The sequence below is a fragment of the Meriones unguiculatus genome, chromosome 2 (genome assembly GCF_030254825.1).
Source record: "Meriones unguiculatus strain TT.TT164.6M chromosome 2, Bangor_MerUng_6.1, whole genome shotgun sequence".
In the NCBI taxonomy this organism is placed as follows: domain Eukaryota; kingdom Metazoa; phylum Chordata; class Mammalia; order Rodentia; family Muridae; genus Meriones; species Meriones unguiculatus.
The window spans coordinates 46,003,363-46,026,596 of record NC_083350.1 but is presented as its reverse complement, the minus strand read 5'-3'; the positions used below and the strand labels follow the sequence as shown (position 1 = coordinate 46,026,596).

The 23,234-nt window shown below is 43.1% G+C and overlaps 1 protein-coding gene across 4 annotated transcripts in view; it reads left to right on the top strand.

The window, feature by feature from the left end:
- Positions 1-23,234, top strand: part of Sh3rf2 (SH3 domain containing ring finger 2) — a 116,607-nt gene that overhangs the window by 48,928 nt on the left and 44,445 nt on the right. For 3 of the 4 annotated variants that reach the window (XM_021650742.2, XM_060377337.1, XM_060377336.1), the window contains exons 4-5: positions 1,685-1,780; positions 8,590-8,910. In XM_021650742.2, the coding sequence (XP_021506417.1) occupies positions 1,685-1,780; positions 8,590-8,910 (417 nt within the window). The remainder of the gene's footprint in view (positions 1-1,684; positions 1,781-8,589; positions 8,911-23,234) is intronic. The other variant, XM_060377338.1, reaches the window with a different exon arrangement.

Sequence of the window (23,234 nt, the reverse complement as noted above, 5' to 3'; positions counted from 1 at the left end):
TCTTGACTAAATCTCACTGCCCTTTGTATTTGACTGTAGAGCAGATGTTAGACACTGAGTTTGGGAGGAAAACATAGCAGAAAATGGCATCTGCTTCCCCAAACTCTCTAGGGATTTGCAGACAGGGACAGCTGACCACATTCTTGTTCATCCCCTAAACCCATTATTTGACAATTCCATTTAAATATATTTCTAACCTGTTTTCCTGTTGTGTATATGTGTTTTGCCCAGATGCATGTGTATGTACCGTGTGTACCTGGTACCTGCGGAAAGCAGAAGAGGGTGCTTGAGTTACAAGTGGTTGTGAGCCACTGTGTGGGTGCTAGGGACTGAACCTGGGTCCTCTGCAAGAGTGAGTGCTCTTAATAGAGTCATTACTCCTCCCGACCCACCCAGGAAACAACGTGATGAATCGATGTCTCTCCTTCCATTGAACTGGGAATCCGATGGAAGACACATCAGTGGGAAAGTGTGACAAAGATACCAGATCAGAAAATTTTGTCCATTCTCTCTCTTCAGAATGCTGAAGCTACGTTAGAAAAATCTAGGATAGTCCTAAACTCAGCATGTCCAAATTCAACCAAAGAGCTTCTCCCTGGCAAATGTGGCGGCACGTATCTGTACTCTTAGTATTTGGGATGAGACAGGTGGATTACGGAAGGCAGGCTGGGCTCCGGAGAAAGCCGTCTCAAAAACTGAAAAGAGGGTGTTGTGGCTAAGGAGATGGCTCAGTAAATAAAGGCGCTTGCTGCCAAACATACTGACTGGAGTTCAGTCCCCAAACCACAGGGTTCAGGGGAAGAACTCTCCCCAGTTGTCCTCTGCCCTCCACACACACACCTTGGTACATGTCACACACACGGGTGGGGTAGGGGATAACAAAAAGTGTTCCTATTGAGGTATTAAGTGTGACATTTGTATGAAATAGAAAAGTAGAAAGAAAACCGAGCAGACAATATCAAAGGTCAGAGATCATGATGATAGAGTGTGGGAAAAGGCACAAAGGAGGCACAAAATTTTATGTTTTGATTTGGGCCAGGGCTCATGGCTATCCTTGGTTGTTCCAGCTTATTTCCAAGATTTATGCACTTTATTGAATGCATGTATGCATGTCTTGAAAATAATTTAAATCAATATTTATGCGCATATATCTTTTAGCTTGCTATAAAGACATCTAGAAAAAACTGTCAACCATGCTGGCTGTTAGCAGCTGTTGTGCCAACACTGTGGGGGGTAGAATCCACTTGTTTTTTCTTATCAGCATTTTAACTGTTTCTGCAACTTTGTATACAATCTTTTGTAACTACAAAATTTTTAGTGAAAGCTGCTTTGCTTTTGACATATTAAAACTGAGTGTGTTCTGAAAAGTCTTCAAAATGCAAAAGAGAGTCATTCCCTTTGCCAAGCTAGACCTGAATCGCCTATGGCTTCCCTCTTGACTCCTCCATCAGATTAATTTAAATGAAAATCACAGATGCTACTGGTGATTGAACGTTTCTGAGGTTTTCTAACAGGTTCCATTGATCTTCAGATTACTTCCACTCCTCTTGAAAATCTTGCTGACCCAAACACAACCCTTAATGGTGACAGACATATTTCCCACATAACCTGCTTGACAAACAGATCTCCATGGAAGGTTTTATCACCTCTGGAGGCCAGAGCTGACTGAGGCCTTCTCTTGCAGGATGACATCATCACAGTGACCAGCAGAGTGGATGAGAACTGGGCAGAAGGAAAGCTGGGAGATAGAGTAGGCATCTTCCCCATCTTGTTCGTGGAGGTATGTGAGTCTCCAGTCTGTGTCTGGGTCAAGCTTGTCTGTGTGCCCCAGTGACGCCCAAGAGCACTTCCTGTTTGACATGAGGCTTAGAACTTACTGGAGCTTCCAAAGAGCTATTCTACGTGATGACACCCAATTCTGGCGAATGTGAAGAAATGATTCTTTTTCATTCTGTTTCTTGGAGTATAAAGTAATGAAATTTCTCACATCAAAATGCAAATTCACCTATATTAAAAAAAAAACTTAAAGTATATACCATTATATGATAACAAATCCACATCTGACGATTGATTATAAGGAAATATTTTAAAAAACATGTAAAGTTGTTTATACAAAATGTTCACCATTGTACATAAAGGTGAAAATGCGGAAATAATCTAAATAATCAACAGTAAGGACTCAATTTGTGAGGGAGGGTCAGGGTCTCATTGTGTAGACCAGGCTAGACTCAAATTCACAGAGATTCACCTGCCTCTGCCTCCTGAGTGCTACAATTACAGCTGTGTGCCACCATGCCTGGCTTACTCCTAATTATATGGCTCTAGAAATTTTTATATGCATAATTATTTAAAATGTTAAAGAATAATATTGTGGAGAACTTGATATTATGGGAAAATATATAATTTATTGTTGAGTTGAGAACAAATTGAATGAGTATAGATTTTTCAAATCCTCAAGGTGAGAAAGATCTGGAGACCTGCCCGTAATAGCGTGAGTGTCCCTAATACTGTTGGACTAGACACTCAAATGAATGGAGCGCTGTTGTGGGCGTCCTCCACTACAATAAGATAAAGTTGCACTGAGTGGAAAGGAACTCTATGAGCATGTGCTTGTGCATAGCAGCAGGTTAGGACTGCAATGACATACACCGAAAGATACCAGCATATTGGGAGCAGTGACCACGCGATGGTAAAATTCCAGAGGGGAGCCAGTGGTTGCCATCAGGCATCTCTCTCTATAGCACTCCATATTATTTTTTGAGAGTCCTTTGGAGAACCTGGAGCTTGCTGTCTTAATGATACTGGCCAGCAAGCACGCAGGGTCTGCCGGTCTCCACACCCATACCACCAGCAGTTGGATTTCAGGACCGTGCTACCACACCCAAACTTTATGCAGGGTCTGGGGCTCCAAACACAGGCTCTCATTTCCTCACAACAAGCAGTTTGCCTCCTGAGCTAATTTCCCAGCCTTCCAAAACAAAACAACGACGACAAAAACCTTAAAAAGAAAAAAAAACAAGCGAGGCTATCTATTTCTCCAGTATAATTACCTAACCTCTAGTCGCTAACCTCACTAGTCACGAGCCTCACCCTAGCTCGAAGCAAGTCATTGCAAATTCAAAAGAGTTTTCATTGTTCAACTGCATTTACTAAGTGCTTGCCGTGCATAAAAGTATTAAAAGTGAGTATCAGAGAGCTATAAAAAAAAGCACAAGGCAACATCCCCACCCTCCAGAAGGGTGGTGAAGCAGCACTGAGGCATACTTGGGCAGAAGGAGCCAGTTCTTCCAAGCATGAAAGCCAAAGCAGGTTCTGCAGTGAAGGGCGTATCCAAAGCGTTGCCTGGCATTCAGGTGCGGGGTATGTCCTTCACTCAGCCAGCCAAGTAACAGTGGAGGGAAAGCAGTGAAGACCGGCGGTGCTTACAGTGTGCTCACTCAAGGACACTCTCATTCCTCATGCTTTGTCTTTGGCACACCTGCCTTGTGCTTCCTACCTGTTCGATTTTCACTCATTTTATGAGGCTCTGCTGGAAAAAAAACAAAACAAAACAAAATGTCCAGAACATTTCAGCAGCCAGGTGAGCACTGATTGATTTTTATCTCCTCTAAACTTGTGACAGGAACACCTGTTGGCTAGACTTTACAGGCCAGCTAAGACAGAACAAGATCTCCACAAAAAGTTAGTTTGCCCAGCTTGTCTAAGGCCTTGGGATCCAATAACAATATAACAGTTTTTAAAGCATTAAAATGAATAAACGAAAACCTGTTTGAAGGTGGTTAGAAAAAGATAAATCAGCCATTCACTCTGACCCTGTCCTGTGCACTCATTTGTTTAATCATTTCATTGGCACCTGCTCTATCAGGTTCTATAGTAACTTCTAAAGATACAGGATAGATATGGGTCCGTAGTCTCGGAGATCAGAGAGTCCGGCACTCAGATAATTAATTACAAGGATGATGGATGATGCAAAGAGTGAAGAAGAAGGATCTGTTAGGAGGTTGCGATTCAAAACTTCATCTGGGAGGTTAGCAAACACCATCTGAGCCAACTGAGAAGCAATTAAGGTTAGAGGGAAGAGCAGTTGGCGACACAGAAGTAGCACCATGAGGACCCAGAGTTGACTAGAGCCAAAGCTGAGTCACCAAGACAAAGAAGTAGATTGTAGTAAATTCTGAACCATTTTGTGAACAGTCAGAAGAGGCTAAGTGATGCTGTCAGACAAAACAGCCGCACAGTCTCAGTGGCTTAACCAAGAACACGGTGTTTCTTCCCTACTCTACGTTCAGCACAGGGTGCCGGCTGTTGGTACTCACAGCCACCTGGGCACCCACACTAGTGAGGCTGGGCCGTCTTTTAGCTGAAACATCTGGAGCATGTGTCCCTCCTAGTGTCCACAGGAGGGGAGAGTGGATTGTATATCTATTCATGGTTGAGGGCCCCTGAAGTAACGCTGACCGCAGTCACTTACTGCCCATTGGCCTGAACAAACCACATCGTCCCAAGTCAGCAGAGTAAAGGGACCAGACAGGATGATACATGATGGAGATTTTCTCCATCTACTATAAGCAATTTGGATTTGACCCAGAGATCCATAGAAGCCAGAGGAGGTCCTTAGTAAAGCAGTTACTTCATCAGGCTTGTTTTGTTCCATTGTTGTTTTTCAGTAGGCTGGTTGGTTGGCGCTGGTTTGTTTATTCTGATCTCATTCAGGGTCTCATTGTTTATCCCAAGCTGGCCTAAAACTAGATGTACAGCTCAGGCTAGCCTCAACCTTCCTCAGCCTCCCAAGAGTTCTGATTGCAGATGTGAGCCACCAGGCCCAGACTTAGGTTTCAGGGCTGCAGTGGAAAGAATAAATTTAAAGCAGGAGAGAAAAACACGGAAAGACAGGTGAGCAGGCTGCTGCATGAGTGAAAATGACGAGGCTTTGACTGCTAGACTGGAAATGCATTGACAATTCTGGAACAAATTCAAATTCTATCTCTTAGGAGAATTTGGGAATTGCAGTGTGGAGGGCATAGGAAAGAAAAAGTGGCCTAGGGCATTTTCACTTCCTGATTTGTGTGCCTAGGTCAATGGTGGGGCCGTTTGCTAAGTAGAAACAAGAAAGAGGATTAGGAGACAATGTTAACTCTCCCAGGACCTGCATTTGGGAGCTAAATGAACACACTGAAGGTGAAAGACTTGGCATTATTTTGAGATACTCCTTCATAGCTCTGGGGCGAAGGAGTAAGATTAATTTTATCATCCGTTTTCCAAAAACTTTTTTCCCCCAACACTTCTGTATTTAATGATTATCCGTTTGGATACTCACTACCAATTTACCTCTGAAATTAGCAATTACAAGAACCTTCAAAATTATCATTAAACTAGCCATTGCTTCATTTGTTCCCCTAATTGCTAGGAGGGAAAAGAAGATAATCAAGTGGTTTGTCTAATTGGGAACCTACTTTTCAAACATTACTTCAAATCTAAATTGAGCTTTCTAAAGCAGTACTTAAAGTTTTGACTCCAGTAATTTCATTAAGAACAGCATGTGCTAAGAACTCTAAGCTTGTATTGCCAGCACCAAGTAGAGCAATTAAATGGAAGGCTTTCTTACAAAGATACCATGGATTGTGTGTGTGTGTGTGTGTGTGTGTGTGTGTGCATAAATAGGACTTTTTTTTTCTGTTAATGCATCATTTGATTTATTGAACTGCACCTGCACAGAGGGTGGTAAAACAAAAGCTGAGCTTCTGCCCATTCTTGTCTGGACTTCTCCGGAGGGCAGCCTCAGTGATGTGGACTTCCTCCAACCCAATGAGCTTCAAAGATGCTGTTTCAAATGAGTGCAAATTTAAGAAGCCCTCAGTCCTTCCCCAGCTGAGCTATCAATCACACTACTGGAGGCCAGGGCAGAAGCAGTCTCTCAAGGCCCCTTGTTTGGCGTTACTGTTAAAAAAAAAAAGGTGATGGTGGTGCCAACCTGGAGGCAAAGCAGGCAGGAAAATAAGAAAGAATTAACTTGTATCATCACAGCTGCAGATGGCTGTAAAGAACATCACTCATTCAATTTGAAAGGTATCAGTTATCCTCATCCTGTGCAAACCATGGAGGAGCAGGTGTTGCGGGGCCTTGCAAGGCCTTGTCCTTAGTCCAGGTCACCATGAGAGCCTTGGGAACAAGATCAAGATCTTGTTAATTGGTATTCCTTTTTCTTGTCATCACTTCCGGGTCACATCATCAATAATGAGATTTTTATGCATATGGATTAATGTATTTTTCCTTTTTTATATATCTAGGACTCTGTTTTGATAAACATAAATAATTATGTAAGCACACTATGGTCAATATATAGAAAAGTTCCAGCATGCACCCCTCTAAATCCGTTATACCACACCCTCTTGTCCGTTCCTTCCCAGACTCAATACCTAGTAACCAATGATCTATCTTCTGCCCCTGTGGCTTTCTTTCTCTAGAGTGTCCTAGAAATGGAATCCCATAGAACAAAGAGCTTCTTGAGCTTGGCTTCCTTTGGGTTGCCTAGCACACTTGAGGCTCATCTCTGTGTGTCATGTGTCTGTAGCTCATCTTCTTATGAGTGAACAGTGTCCCAAGGCACAGATGTTCCAGAAACAGTACTTTCATCATGTAAAAGACATTGGCGCCTGGAGAGGTAATTCAGCCTATAAAGTCTTCCCGTGCAATCATGAGGACCTGAATTCAACCACAGAACCCAAGTTTAAAAAAAAAAAAAAAAAAAAAAAAGCCAGTTCTGATAGGACACACTTGTCATCCCAGCACTGAGGAGGTGGAAATATGTGGATCCCTGGAGGTTGGTGGCCAGCCAGCCAGCCTCGTTGGCAAACTCTAGGCCAGTGAGAAACCCCGCCTAACAGCTGGGATGGGCAGCTCCTAGGAACAACAACCAAGGGGGACCTCTGGCCTCCACACGCACACACAGAAACCATCAGTCAGTCTATCAGTGATAAATGACATCGAGGTTGTTTCCTATTGTTGGCAAGCCCGAATAAAACTGTGGTTTGAGCACACATTTTTCTTTCTTCGAGTTACTGCCCAGAAGTGGGATTGCTGGATCAGATGCTAAGTATGTGTTTAGCTAGGAGAAACTGCCAAACCGTAACATGAGCTTTAAAAGGCATAAATCAGATCATGTCACTCCCTTTCCCCGACCCTGCCAGCGGCTTCCTGTTACACTGAAAATAAGTCAAAGCCTTCTGAGTCTGTGCACTCCGGGGCCTGCCAACCCTGTGGCGGCCACTCCCTGTCTCCTTCGCCTGCTCTCTTCTGTCCTCTCCTTTCTGCCTGGTCCGTCACATCCTCATTTCCACACAACCAGCTCTTTCTCACCATTTGTCTCAACTTAAATGTCTCCTTCTTGGAGGCTCTTCCTTGATCCTCCCCCCACCATCACCAATTTAAAGTAGCCACTTCCCTTACCCACTCTCCCTGTTGCACTGAAAGACATTATCCCATGTCATTTTGTTTACTAACTTACAAATGGGTTCTATCACTTACGCCACTTCTTCTGGGCTTCAGCTTTCTTATCTTTGAAACTGACTTTTTTTTTTTTAAAGTGCACAGGGGAGATGTCTCAGTAAAGCACTTGGTGAGCTCCAGGACAGTGAAAGACCCTGCTTGAAAATACAAGGGGAATGACAGCAGAGGTTGACCTCTGACCTCTGTACACATGTACACATATGTGTGTGCCACAGCAACACAGCAATATATGCACACACAGATGTGAACATAATAACGCTAATCCCCTACTTGATGAATATTTCACAATACGGCAAGCTTTTTTAGACAGGAATCATCTCTTCTCAAAGTTTTCTATCTTAGCTATTTTAATCCTCTGCACATTGTCATTTTGAACGTTCTTAAATGGGAATATTCTTTTTTACCTCTCTAGCTGAATTTCTAAATTAGAACAAGATGTGTGGCTTTGGAGATCAACTGGTGACTAATATAATAATAGGAATTTAACTAATCATCCTGAGATTGAAGCGTTGATTCATGGGAAACCTCATTTTCTTTCAACCAATTTTATATAATTCCAAAGGCTATAAGTCCCTAGGGGCCCTTAATGAAGTGAGCAGGATGATGGGAAGGCTACAGTGCCACAGTTACATAGCACTGGGCTCGCTGGCACCAGATCAGACACACCATTTGTTACATTTCCCAGAAATTGTGCTAAGCAGCTGCTAAGCCACTGGTTTATCAACAACACTACACACCAGGGCTTTTCCACCCATTTCTTTTCTAGCTAATTTAACAGAACAACTGATTTTAGAGACAAAGAACACGAAAGTGAAGAGATGGCAGTATTTGAAATAGGAAAACAAGAGATCCACAGAAAGATGAGGTCAGGGTCTTGAATGTATGTCTGTTCTGTCTCAAACGCTTACCAAAGGTATGAACTTCAAATAAATAAAAGATATAACTTGTTATTATACTGACCAAAGGATGGCCTTCTGAGCCAGAATCTTCTGAGAAGATAGCATTGGCTGCCAGTGAGCATGAAACTTAGCTAGTGTACTATGTCAGAGAGACTAACTCTCATCTATACTCTTATCTTTGCAGCCAAACCTCACAGCAAGACACCTCCTAGAGAAGAACAAAGGGCATCAGTTATCACGCACCAAAAACCTGTCCCTAATGTCTTCACCATCCAGAGGCAAAGCAACCAACACTTCCAGCCTCCGAAAGAGCCCAGGGTCCAGGAGGAAGGGGTCCGGGCAGTCCATCACAACAGCTTTGAACACACTCAACCGCATGGTCCATTCTCCTGAAGGTCATCCGATGAGGGAAGCCAGCATCCCGGTGCTCATCAGCTCCAGCAGTCCCTCTGTGTTCACACAGCATGGGGACAAGGCAGACTTCCCTGCCAGCCCTACAGGACAGGTAGGGAGCAAATACACCGGCACCAGGGTAGTAGGTAAGAACATGTCACCATGTCACAAGCACTGTTGGATACTGACTACCTGCCGGGCACTCAGAATGCATGAGTATTACCTGAAGTCGTGTGTACTGACTATCAGATATTCGTGATCTCATTTTGTCCTTAAGCATCCTGTAAGTTGCATATGGCTGTTATCCCTACTTTACAGGTAAGGAAACTGAGAGTTCAAAGGGTTGGGCAACTTGCTCAAAGGTTTCAAAGGTTGAGACCTTTCTCTTTTCTGTCCTGTGGTAAGCATGATTGCCTGCTCACCAGAAAACTTTCCTCTAAGGAGATGTTGGCAGCCATTGTCTAAACAGGGTTTTGGCATAATAGGTCACATCTTCTGCAATAACCTGGGCTTCACATAGAAGCCACATAGAAAAAAAAAAAGAAACAGGACCTGTGGGTTAGTGGGTGTTTCTCAGGATGCTGATACAATTCGCGGATCCGTTGCCCGTTTCTGCATTTTTGCATTTTATAATTTTATCTACTGCAAGCCCCTTGCTCAGAAAATGTTTAAGAACTTCAAGATGGCAGCAGCAGCACATTAAACCAAGTGATGGTCCCCAGTGACCACACAAGTGTCACCCCCATGGAGCCAGCCTGGATGCTGTCGCAGTGGGCCCCTGATGAGGGAATGGGTAGACAAAACGTGCTGTAAGGATGCCTGCATGGTCAGCTCTCGGTCGGCACTGGCTCTCCGCACTATTCTTTGTTGCTAGTCCTGCTCACCGAGATGCTGAGAAGTGGTAAGCCACGGTGAGTTGCAGCGATCCAGAAGCTGAAGTATTCCTGACAGCATGGGGCTATTTAGGCTGAAGGGCACTTCAGAAGATAAAGGAGGAGACGGATGAGGCAAGGGAATTAAGAAGAATGCTGTGTTGGGTGCTCAGCTGAGACGCTCTTTGGAACCGTGCAGGTGGCAACTTGAAAGGACAAACTTCAACTTGCGCTGATGTCTTTTTTTGTTGTTGTTTTTTTTTTTTTTTTTAGAAGCTGTAAATCTCGTTTTTAAACATGAATTTCTACCTTGAGATTAAATGGCTTAATTGGACTCTAATCCCTTTATAACAAGACACGGAAGGAGGAGAAAGTCAAGGGCTCCTCAGAGACCTGTGTGCTGGTCTGAAAGGAAAACAACCACCTCCACTAACACTCTGTCTTATGCCACTGTCTGGGCTGCTGAGAGGGAAGTCTCCACGTAGCTGTGCTACCCCACACCTATACTACACACATTCTCTCCTCTCTCTCATACACACACACACACACACACACACACTCTCTCTCTCTCTCTCCCTCTTTCCATATATACTCTCCTTACATTTAAATTTTTTCTGACGTGCATGCTAAACACAGTTTCATAAGTATATACATGCTTTGTGCCCAGAGTTGTTCTAACACACACAAACACATGAACGCTCTAAAATAGGAAGCCAGTGACTCACGTGAAGCTGAAAAGTCACAAGTTTCTACAGCGTTCCTTATATAGAGGCATGGGTATAAAAGTGCAGCCCACACTCTGTAAAAATAAGTGAGTGAGCTCAACTCTGAGTTGGCTCCTCAAAAGACGTAGCCAAGAGACGTGTTTTCTGTGCCTTTGAAATCCTTATTCCTGGATGTTTACCTCATCTGCTAAGAGGGTGAGCCAGAGTGGGAGAATCTCAGCAGTACTCAAAACAAACCTTATTCCTTCCAAGTGCACACAAAGAATGATAATTCCAAACCACAGCGTTCACAGGGACTCACTGGGCCGTCACTATAGCCTTTCATCAACGCAGATAGCTCTAAGGGGTGACTCTCCATACACTGTCAAAATATATCCGGAAGCCACATGTACAAGCTCTATCTTAAGATAGTTACGCCATTGAGCAAACTCTCTCATGCTTCCTTAGCCCTCTAAAATTGTTGACAGCCCAGGATCGGTCTGGCCTACCAACTTCTCCTTACTTTTCCCACCTCACAGCCTCACACAATGCTTAGACCTAAGTGGGAGTTCTATAAATCAAATAATCAAAAATTTTTATTTAAATATCTAGGCAGGTGGTAACACATACTTAGGGAAAACTGAAAGGGAGAACTGATCTCTTGTGGGCCTCACAGATTACTGTAACTCTTTCAACTATCCAGTATCCAGGCTATGTACAGTGTACTAGTAATCATACTGAGGGAAGAGATCCTGCTTCCAAAACAAGGCAGCAATAGTAATTTTAAATGTTTTGAAACTAATCCGAGACAGATGTATGGTTAAACGATAGAGGTTTGGACAAATGGATAGACAGATAGATAATGGATGGATGATAGAAAGATACACGATAAGTAGATAGATAGATAGATAGATAGATAGATAATAGGTAGATGGATGATAGGTAAGTAGGCAGGTAGGTAGATAGATAGGAATATAGAGAGATACATAGATGATAGACAGATACATAGATGATACATAGATGATAGTAGGAAGATAGATAGATAGATAGATAGATAGATAGATAGATAGATAGACAGACAGACAGATAGATACAAATGATAGAACAGATGGACATATTAAACAGATGGACAGATAGACAGTGATAGATACAGACTGACAAATACATGATATCCTCTGATAGGACAGCTCCGTTCTCCAAAGCCCTGCTCTGCATTCTGCAAATGTAAGAACCTTTGTGGAAGAGTTATAAACCACTTTACATCAAGGTAATTAAGGACGAAGAATAAACATGGCTTGGCCAAGTACATGTAGTTAGTAGAGTCTGATTTGATATTAGTACTGCCTAGTGCTAGAACATGGTTGGCCTTTCACTGTGCTGTTAACAAAGATCACCTGAGCATCATCATGAAGCTGGTGTAGTTTGCCTTAAATTTACATCCTCTCATGTTGGTTGTCCTTATCTTTCTCCTTTTTTACTACATGGCTTTCCACCATTCTTCCCCACATACCTCACAGTGAAAAAACAATAGCCCTGTGTCTTCTCCACCTAAAGCCTTTCATTTCCTGCCACAATGTTCTTTACAAATTACCAGCTGTGTCCAGACATTCACAGTGTATATTGCTAAGGACCTCAAGAATAAGGTGTTATCAAGAAATCCACAGTCCAGCAGAGATTGAAAGCTCAATGGCTAGCTACGGTGGAGACCAGGCTCCCTGAAGTGAGATGAGGATCCTGATGGCCCCCACACTGCCTTAGGAAATTATTAACACAAAAGAAGAGGCTGATAAGCACGTTCCTTTTATAGTATTGTGGGGTGTTCAATGGGGTGTTCCATGGGGTGTTTTCAGGATATCAAGGTCTCAGCTCTGTTCCACTCTATCTGTATCACCCCTTGAGCACCTAGCTACTCTCCCTAAACAGGGAAAAGAGAGAACAGTCTCAGGTCCTGTAGCAAGTTACCGCCTCGCTTCTAGGTTGACAAATACCGTGTTTCTATTGTGCTGTGTGGTTTTAACTCTCTAAGTCTTATAAGTGATGTTAACTTTATGTTCACAGGGGAAAAGGCATAAAATATTTGGATACTTGATTTAAATTTTCCTATTTAAAGAAACAGTAAGTTAATAAGGGTGTGTATGTAGGCATAGAAAACATAACTATAAACATGGGATTCGATACAGATTAGGTCATGCTGATCCCATGAATATGTGTGTAACCAGAGCATGCCCACATAACTGTGGACACAGATGGGAAGATAATCCATGTGTTTAACCTTCTCCTTGACAGAAGAATATTTGAATTTCTTGAGAAAAAGTTTCACCATATAGTCCTGGAACTGACTGTGTAGACCAGACTGGCTTTGAACTCACAGAGATGTGCCTGCCTCTGCCTCCCCAAGAGCTGGTTAAAGCTGTGCACCACTATGTCCTGCCAAGCATAATTGAGTATTATTTCGTTATGTGATTGTGTAGTGAAAGGTCCAGGAAATTCCTTTTAGGGGGGTTGTAAGACACACCTAGGTTCCCCCAACAAGACAAAAGAGAGGTTGGATAACAAGAAGTCGTTTTATAAAATCAGCATAGCAGCCACCCCGGTTAAGCACCCGCTTTCCTTCTGTGAAGAAACAAGGCTGGAATTGCCCAAGTCTCCACTATGTAACTGTTTCCCTCACAGCAAGGAGCCAGAGAAAAGGACTGCATTTTCTCCTTGTCTTTGTGTCATCCTAACTACAGGAAACCACTTGCCAGTCCTGGGTAGACTATGCAGTAAAAACCTCAAAGATACACTGCAACTATGGGCTGAAAACAACTGCATTTGAAAATGACTCATAGTCAGACCTGAGCAGGTTCTGTGGAACCTCTGGTGGAGGAGGTCAAGTGGGTGTCTTGCCACTAATACACTTGGCATTAAGGAGAGCTTGAGAATTCTCTCTAGGACCATGACCTAGGAAGGAAGGAAGCCTCAGAAGGAGAAAACAAAGCCAAGGGTATGACATGCAAGTTACAAAAGAAATCCTTTGGTGATACAGTAACTCTTTAGGGTAGTCACCAGCACACATCCCTCTCTGGTCCCTTGATTCAGGATGTGGCGCCTCTCACAAGCCTGCCTGCCCCACTCACAGAGCAAAGAGTCAGGGTCCTTTTCTTCAGTAAGATGACCTGCTCCCTGGGCATCTCTGCTTCCTCCCTTCTCTTCATCCCACTTCCAGCTCTGTAAATCCCACTTCTTAGCCTCCTTCTTCCTACATGTAAAACGCAGAGAATTAGAATCAACATTTAGATAGATAGATAGATAGATAGATAGATAGATAGATAGATAGATAGATAGATCTTTCCTAGCTGGGCCGTGCTGGCATATTCCTTTATTCCCAGCACTCAGGAGGTAGAGGCAGGCAGATCTCTGTGAGTTTGAGGCCAGCCTGTTTTACAAAATGAGTCTAAGACAGCCAAGGCTACACAGAGAACCCCTGTCTCTAAATAAATGAAATAAAATAACTTCTTCCTTCATAACCTCCTACCTGCAGCTAGTTGGAAAGCCCATTTTGCCACCTAAATAGGCATTGTGTCCATCTCTTACCATTTTCTTATTTTTGAACCTTTGAGCACAGACTGTAGTTCCAGTCTCTTTCCTGGCCTCCTAAAAACTATGCTTAATTACATCACCTTACCTAGCCCAGCTCCTCAGATAATCTTTCTTTTTTTTTTTTTTTTACAACCATAATTTTGTAATGACTGCTTAAAATTTAAATCCTTTTAGCCATTTCTATTTCCCAAATCTCCAGTGGTGCCCAGTAATCCTAGGAGACGGTAATGTCTGCAGTTTATTGTGGCCACTAAAAGCCAAAAACCACGAGAGGACTTACAGGCAGTTCAAGAGAGGTGTTGACATGTGCCTTTAACTGATGGCAAATCTCTGGGAAGAAAAGATCACATAACTTATCTCAAGACTAGAAACTACGCCAAAGTTTGAGTGTAACTCATTCTCTCCCTCCAAAAGAGTTCCTAAGTGTGGCAACATCTAGTGTCCACAGTCTGGCTACAATCCACCTTCCAGCAGCTTTTGCTCCTTACACAGTCCTAACCACACATGTACACTACTAGGCCAGGAAGACACAGAAGATAGAGGCACTCTGGATGTGGTAGCACTCCTAATCTCAGCACGTGGGAGATGGAGGCAGGAGAATAAGGAAGCCCTTGTCAGTCATCCCTTGCAAGAATTTTCTCTCTCCTATGCTAACTGCACACTGTCTATACTCTTGTATATCATGTTGTTATAAGCAATATGTTAGAACATCAGTATATAACACAGTGTGCACACATCTTTTTACATTGCTCAATAACTTGAAAGTTTCTCAGGGTTGGGGATTTTATTTTATTCACTTATGACACTGGAGAATATCTGAATCCCTCCTGTTTCTATTACCCAGACAATGCAGAAAAGACAGAGAGGGCAGGGGCAAGTTAGTGTGAGGGATGTAATTCTTCCCACCTCTGCCTGGTGACGGCAGCCAGGCCAGGCGACTTCTCTGAGTTCCTGGAGAAATAGGCTAGCATGCAGCTTTGAGAATTCTGGGATCTACAACGGTAACTCTCCTTTTAGCCCTGTATCTGGAATATTGCGGAGCAAGTTCTAGAACTATTGTAATTCTGATCCATTCTATGGGTGACCCGTCTCCCACTAGGGACTCTCAGCCTTTGGTGCTCAAGGCTGAATGAAAGATGTTTTTTTTTATTGAGTATTAAGATACTTGAACTCATTATCTGTTCTGCTCTGTTCTTTTCTCTCTCTCTCTCTCTCTCTCTCTCTCTCTCTCTCTCTGTCTCAATGCAAATTTATGCTTAAGATTTTACCTAACCCCACCCTCTAAGACAATTTACAGAGATGAATTATGCTAGTTTTCTCCCCAATATAAATTTCATTCATTCCACGATTATCACTCAACAAATCCACATTTGCAAATGATATCTTTAAATCACGTTAAAATTGTATGACTGGACACCCTCCATCAAGCATTCTATCACTTACTATCATTTTCTGTCCAGAATTCCTTTTATGAGTCTTCATGGGTATTTGAAATATATTTGTTAACTTTTTGAGACCATGCCTCTGAATAGAGATAAATTCTAAAAGTATGCTCATGAATTATCAGTTAAAGCCTTAGGAGATCACTGGCAGGCATCTGAAAGCAAGAAAGGGACCAGGGCCCCTCCTTTCTCTGTTCCACCAAAGCTCACAAGGATAGAGAACAAGCATAGAGAAACTAGCAATCAGGGATGAGCCAGAGAAGCCATGCCAGCCTTGAACTCAGGACCCTCTCCTCATCCCAGGACTGAGCTTTAGATAACCACACTGAGCTCCAGGCTCTATGAGAGAGAAAGAGAGAGAAAGACAGACAGAGAAAGACAGAGAGTGAGAGACAGAGAGAGAGAGAATGCTTGAAGTTGTGTAATCTATGTGGGAGCTTGTCCTTGGAGAACACCCTTCGTCAATAGCCATTGACTACTCTTCATCCACGGTGGGACCCTGCAGAGTTTCTATGACCACACTGGACAGACAACCTATTGCTGAGATATTATGGGTGCAGCTATCCAACCCAATGGGCCCAGCCCTGGACACATGCACATTCAAGCAAGACTAGATGGTTTCCGTAAGTATTATTTATACAGAGAAAGAAAGAGAGAGACAGAGGTGTATATGTAACAATGATAAAGAAGAGGTCATGAATTTATGAAGAAACTCAGGGCGCGTGGAAGTAAAAAGAGGGGATAAGGAACGGGAATAATTTCAGAAGTGGTGTTCATGTATGAGGTTCTCATAAAATACAATAATTAAAACATTTAATATTTTTATGAGTATACTCTGATTCACAAAGTCACTTGGGAAATCAAAAAATGATAAATGTAAGAATAAGTACTTGGCTCCCAATTTTATTGTTTCTTTTAAATTTTTGAAGTTAAAATTTCTCAGCAATAAGTTGTTATATTGCTGTCTGATCTTTCCTATGCATCTTTTAAAACTTTTTACGATGAAAAGTTAGAAATCTATATAAAAATTAAAATATTATAATGAACACACTCGTAGACCAATTTATCTTCCACCCCCATTCCTCCATGGAATAAATTGAAGCCCAGGCATCAGGTCAAATTATCTATTATAGTAACCGTGTCTTTTAAAATATTTTAGCACTGTCATAGTATTATCAAACAGCAAACAGCTTTGTCTTATATTTTCAAGATCCCATGCTTGCATTTCTACATTTGCCTTACAAACATTCTCAACTGAGATACTTTGCATTGGCTGGAGACATTCCCCAAATTTCTTATATTCTGTACACTCCCTGACCTTCTTATCCCTTGCACTGTACAAGTCGTCTGTCTTCTTGAATTCAGAAAAATCTGAGTACTGACAGTTGCCTCTTCACGGTGGTTTTAGACTCTTGTTTGCTTTGTTTTGTTTTGCGACAGTTTCTTGTTGTCAATATTTCAAAGTTCATCTGTATGAGCAGCCTGTGTTAGCACTTTATTCTTTTTTATGGCCAAATAACATTCCAATATATGGAAATGCCCTAAGATTTAGTTTGCCCATTCATGAATTGATAGGCATTTGGGTGGTTTCTATTTGTCTACTACCAATAATATTGCTAGGAGTGCTGTGTGCAAGCTTCTGTCTAGGTACATTTTCACATATATACAAACCTAGGAATGGAGCTAGCCATTCATATAGTGGTTCTCTTTCACAAAAATTCTGTTTGCAAAACTCACAACTATTTTCCAAACTGGATGCACATTTTATTATTTACACCAATACATCACAATGCTTCCAATTTTTCCAGTTTTTACCAACATGTGTTCACTGTCTATCTTACAGACAATAGCCACTTTAGTGTATATAAATTATAGTATCTCATTGTAAATTTTTCATTTGTGTGTGTTTGGTTTTCCTGGGTTTTGTTTTTTTGTTTTGTTTTGTTTTCTGGGGTTTGTTTGTTTATTTGTTTGTTTTGAGGCAAGATCACTATGTAACCCAGGTTGGCCGCAGACCCAAAACCCTCCTGCTTCAGCCTCCCAAGTGCTGAGATTACAGACACATGCCACTGTCTTACTTTAGTTTTAATTTGCATTTCTGATGATTAATGACATTGAGCACTGAACAAGTATTCTTTGGAGAAAAGATTGTGTATTTTGTTTGTGCATTTGTCCCCTTTTAAGTGACTTGTAAAACAGTTCTTCACATATTCTACAAAGAGTCCTATATCAGATATATAACTTGCAAAATTTTCCCATTCTGTGCATTGCCTTTCCGCTTGTTCTGTAATATTATTTAAAACACAAATTGTTTTCATTATGATGGTGTCTAATTTATCTACTCTAGAAAACTACTACCTAGCCAAAATTTAAGATTTAACCTTATTTTTCTTCGGTGGTATTTTACAATTTTATCTTTTACACTTGTGTGCAGGACCCAGTTGCAGTTGATTTTTGTATATGCTATGAGATCAGGGTTCAAATTTATTCTTATGCACATAGATATCTAGTTGTCCCAGCAGCATTTGTTGAAAAGGCCATCACATCCCCATTTTGTTAACTTGACACTCTCGTTAAAACTTAAATACTTACCACAACACATCAAGAGGCTCAAAATGTTGGATTGCACCTCGTTTTGCATTAAAATTGAGATGTCACACAGCCAAACTCCCCATCAGACTTTCTTTCCAGTGACTGGAGCATGATTTCACGCCAGGTGGCAAGATGGTGGCAGACATTCCAAATCCGTCCTTCCCGATGGACATCTTTTTACGTGGCAACACGTCTGTAATGTTGACTGACCTTTCCAAGGGTACTTTGTGTGTCAGATATGACACGGAGAGCTGTCTGCGGGCTACACGCCAGATCCCACACGTGCCTGTGAGAAGCTCATAGGTCAGAGACTCCTAAGCTCACATCCTTGATCTCTGTCCCTCTCCCCTATTTGGTCCAGAGCGTTCTCTAGTTGAAAAACAGGACTCATTTCTCACCAGTGTCCCTCCTGGAATGTTTGCCATAACTGAACTGCTAACCCTTTTTCCACTGGTTGCTGCCAGCTGGGCTAACGTTGCCCTGACTGTCTGGTGCCAATCTCCTTGTTTACATCCTTATCATTGCCCTCAAGCTGGCCCAACTGTCCCAGGTTCCTTGGCTGTGTGTTCACTTCTTTACCCTCCCCAAAGTCTAGTTTCCACACTTGGGCCAAGACCAGGAGAAGGAGGCCTGAGCTTGTGCAATCTGGAGAAGAAACGGCTCCAAGGTTGATGTGGGAATGAGTGATGACCTTTTATTTTCCAAACGTGGCTTTGCATGCTAGAAATGGTGTGGCTGTGTTCAGAAGCGAAAAGGAACATAAATCAAAGTATACAGGCTGTGAACACATACAATGAGAAAGCCCTCATAACCCATGAACTGTTAGACACTGCAGACTGAAGGCACTGGAGGAAGCTGCACATTTGTTACTATTGTGTTTCCATTTGGTCTCCAATTTCTCTGCAGATAAGGAATTACAGTAAAGGTTTTGACGCAGTCAGAGCTTCCTAGAGTGGCTTTTCTGTCTAATAACTAATATGCTTGAACTAATATGATGTTCCTTGGTGTTCTCATTGGCAAAATGAGTTGAGGCTTTCCATTGAGAGTCTCTGCAGAGCTCTGTAAGCCAGTGTTCTTCCCCAGAGCAGAGCTTTTAGCATATCATTTGTAAGACTCAGGAGATCCAAAGGAGGTGGGGTTGAGGGTGGGGTCGGGCTTCATCTTGTTTCACAGGTAGGAAAACTTACAGAGAGCAGTCCTTCCTTAACAGATTATCCAACTCATCATCAAACAGACACTGAATTGCAATTTAAAGCAGAAATACGGGTCCTCATGTGTAAAACTTGGTGCCTGGCCCTTGAGCTGCATGATCGAAGGTGAAAGTGGTGATTATTTGCACAAGAAACATGATGGACATGACACCAATCAAGCCTAAGAGAATGGGATTCCATTCAGTGTGTGGCCCTCCAGGTATCCAGCTGTCCAGATCTCAGTTTCCCCATCTGCTAAGGAGATGTAGTCTTCTCGGCCTCATCGAGGTGAGGGTCAGGGAGGATTCTTCCCTGAGACAAACAGCTTAGCAAAGAGTGTGCAAAACTACAGGCTTTGGGGTTGTTGGCATCTGAGAAGGGATTCACCACTTCTTCCTGAGCACAAGGACTCTGGGAAAGGTATTTCCTCTCTCAGAGCCTCAGTTTCCCATGTACAGGAGATAGTGACCTAGATCCAGCAATGGTTACTGACCCAGTAAATTTCCCTTCTGTCATTTCTGTTAAGTCAAACCAGGAAGCTACAGCATCTTCTCTACCATTGGGTGACATGTATGGACCAAACATGCTTACAGTAAGAGTCATCAGCTGTGCACCTCAGAGAAATGACTTGCTGGAGTTAGAGCGTGAGCCCATCACTTCCCTGCCAGGCAGTGGTAATTCCAAAAGTACAGGAGTCTAGTTTGTTATTCTGCCCTGGTAGCTATTGGGACAATTCCACTTGCCTTCAGCTGTAATCCCACATAAACCCATGCAGGGAAAGCCGAAAATGCACACATAAGAAAAGACTTTGAAAAGAGGAGATGTAGGCTGAGATAGGGTCGGCTCCCTGTCCACCATCTACACATACACACATGCACACACATGCAAGCACACACACATACCATTCAGCTTTTCATGTGAGTCCTGTCTTCACCTGGTGAGCGTCCTGAATGAGCCAAGAATGAGCCCTGTTTTCCCTTACAGTCCACCAGGGGAGCAGTGAATAAAGAGTTGTTAGGTACCCTCCACGCACCAAACACCTGAGCCAGACACAGGGGTAGAGCAAACAAGACTCTCGGTCACTGCACTTGGGGACACTCCAAGCCGGCAAGGTAGATACATACTAAAGTATTAACTATTGGTTTCATGGTTATATGTATTCAAAATGCTATAAGGTTTAAGGGTGAGGCATGAAGAAATTCTGACATGAAGGTCTGGGAGGCAAGAGGGTTTCCTGGAGGACACAGTGTGCAGGTGGAGACCTAGAAGTTAGCGATCAATCAGGTAAAGAAAGGAGGCAAGCCAGGAGCTGCAGTTTTCCCTGCCTAGCCGCCCAGGCCCTGAGGAGTGCAAGGCTCCTGGGGCACAGTAACTCTGAACACTTCCGTCCCAGCCCTTCCCCGGCTTCCCAAGGTACTCTAGAAAAAGCTTTCTGGTTTCTGGTGACTAAAGGAGGTTCGGTAATTAACCTTGTTTGCTTCCTTGATTCAGCACTTCTCCAACGAGTGGTTAAACTTTACATCATCACTTTGCCCAATTAATTCTGGCCGGTGAACCACTACGGAGACCCAACCCTGTCTGGGTGAAAGAGGGAGCGGCCCAGCCTACACCTCAGCATTTTAGCAGAGATTCTTGAGCTCTGAGGCTTAGCAGCAGGCTCACTGACATCCTCTGGGACCCGAGAAGGACACACCTTCTCTCTGGACCGGGCCACCCTTTTGTGGCCATGAAAAATGTGTCCAGACATTGTCCTACATGCCCTGGACTCAGAGTCTCCCCAGCTGAAAGTTGCTAATGTGCAAAGTATAGACCAGACACTTGACGAGTGTGGTATGGACAGCAGCTAAGGTAGGCCTGTGTGGAGACAATGAATGACCTATCTTAATACCCTATCAAGCCAGGCCTCTCAGATACATCCTGAGAGACTGTGGGGGCTTCAGAGAAACCCAGAAATTTCCAAAGGTGGGGCAAATAGGTTTGTCAGTGTCCTGTCCCTGGATGAATGCAAGCAGGCCTGAAAGAATCTAGAGATTTAGTCACCAGAATGGGTCCACTTTCCACTTCAGCTCAAGCCAGAGGAAAGGGGACTCGTTTTGTGACAGACCCAGTGCTATGATCCTAAATACCACCCCAACCTGTGGGTGTTGCTAATAGATAGTATTACTTCTATTTTAAATGAAGAAACTAAGACTCAATAATTAGCTCAGAGTTCTGATCCACGCCAAACAGTGGATCAGAAACCAGGATCGACTACCTTTCAAGTCTTTCCCTACCCCAGCAGCAGATGTGGGAATCTCAACTGTCCACAAAAACAGTTGAGGAATAATTCTTGGAAAGTAGACAGGCATGGTCAGAAGAAATAATGAGACTGATTAGCAATGTCTGTCATGCCAGGGCATACTAAATGAGGCACATTCACCATGTGACAAATCTACAATCTAAGATTCCATAACTCTACAATCATTTCATTTGTCACTTGGGGTGGCTGTACAGAGTTGGAGGTACACCCAAGTTTGTTTAACAAACAGGCTACTCTGTTCAGGCCTTCTTCAGGGGTGGAGTTTCTGTGGGGGACAAAAGCAGGGCACGGCTTTCTATTGTTTCCATAGAAAAGCAAAGCAGGTCCTCCATCACAGCCCTTTGTTATCAACTTAGCAATTTTATTTTCCGGTGAGTAACAATATTAAAAAAAAAAAAAAAAAAAAACAGAGAGAAAAATTTCCAGAAAATGGGGCATTTTCTTATATTAAAAAAAAATTGCCTATTGTATTTCAAAGTCCAAGTATAAGAGATTAAAAAAAAAAAAACACCCTTCTCCCTCTCTTCTTAACCCCAAACAATCAAGCAACTAATGGGAAATCAGACAGTTTGGTGCACAGTAAAATCTGCTTACATAGAAAAGAACGTGGCAAGCACCAGAGTACTGGTTTCCAAGACATCTTTTCCATGCTGACTGCTGGGTAGATCACTGAGGACAGAGAGGCCAGGTACAGAAAGGAAGACAAATCTTTACCACTGGCCTGACTCAGCCTAAGTGCTTCCCTTCTTCCTGCCCCCCCCCTTCTCACAGGCTTTGGCTCTCCGTAAGCCAGACTTGCTAAGAATACTTGCCGTCAGTAAGCTTGTGTTCGCAAACATAGAGGCCTGCCACGTGAGTGTCATTTATTCATCTGGGTACGAGAGGCTGAGGCTACGTGCCAAGGATGTGCAGTCTGGATGTGAGTGGGCGTGCACTGGATCCCAGAGAATCGACTGGTTTAATCGCCAGCCTGCCTTGTCTCAAGTGGTAGAACATAACTGGAGACTACCTGTCCTTCATTCCTGAGCCTGATGTTAGACGCTCTGCAGTCACCAACCTAAAGAGAGCAGTCTCCAGGGAACGACGGCTCGCCCCACTGTTGCATCTGGAAATAGTCTTCTGTTCACTTGTGTCTTTGACCTAAAACAATACTGACATTCTACAGCCTGTGGGCCGCGCGCTGCCTGCTCCCTGGTTTGGACCTGGGGTTGAGGGCGGAGATCAAAAAGAGTAGTACTCTGCAACAGGCAAGAATTATCTTTTACTTTCAGTGCTCAAAAATAAAGTTTACTGTCACCCAGGTAGACTTGCTCTCTGAGTATTATCCATGGCCTACTTCACACCACAATGACAGAGTTGAGCGATTTTGACTGAAACTGAATGTAAAGCCTAAAATACTTACTCTCTGATCCTTTACAGAGAAATTTGGTTGGCCCCAGACCTTGACCTTTCTTCTTTTGTAAGGCTTTGTGAGCATGTGTGTCTGGGCACTTTGAGCCCTGCAGGGAGGAAGGAACACTCGGTGCTTCACCACACGCAGGCTGGCTACACACGCAGAGACCTCTCTCAACTTCCCTCCTCGTCTGGGAGTTTGCTTCAGTGCCATCTTACTGCTTTCAGGTCCACGAGGCCAGGGTAGCTGAGACCCTCCACCATTCCAGGGTTAAGTCCAGTCAAGCCTGGCAGGGTGAGAAGGTTAGTAAACATTAGTTGAATACAAAAGCAGACAAAGGAAGCCTCTTGAATGTATCTGTG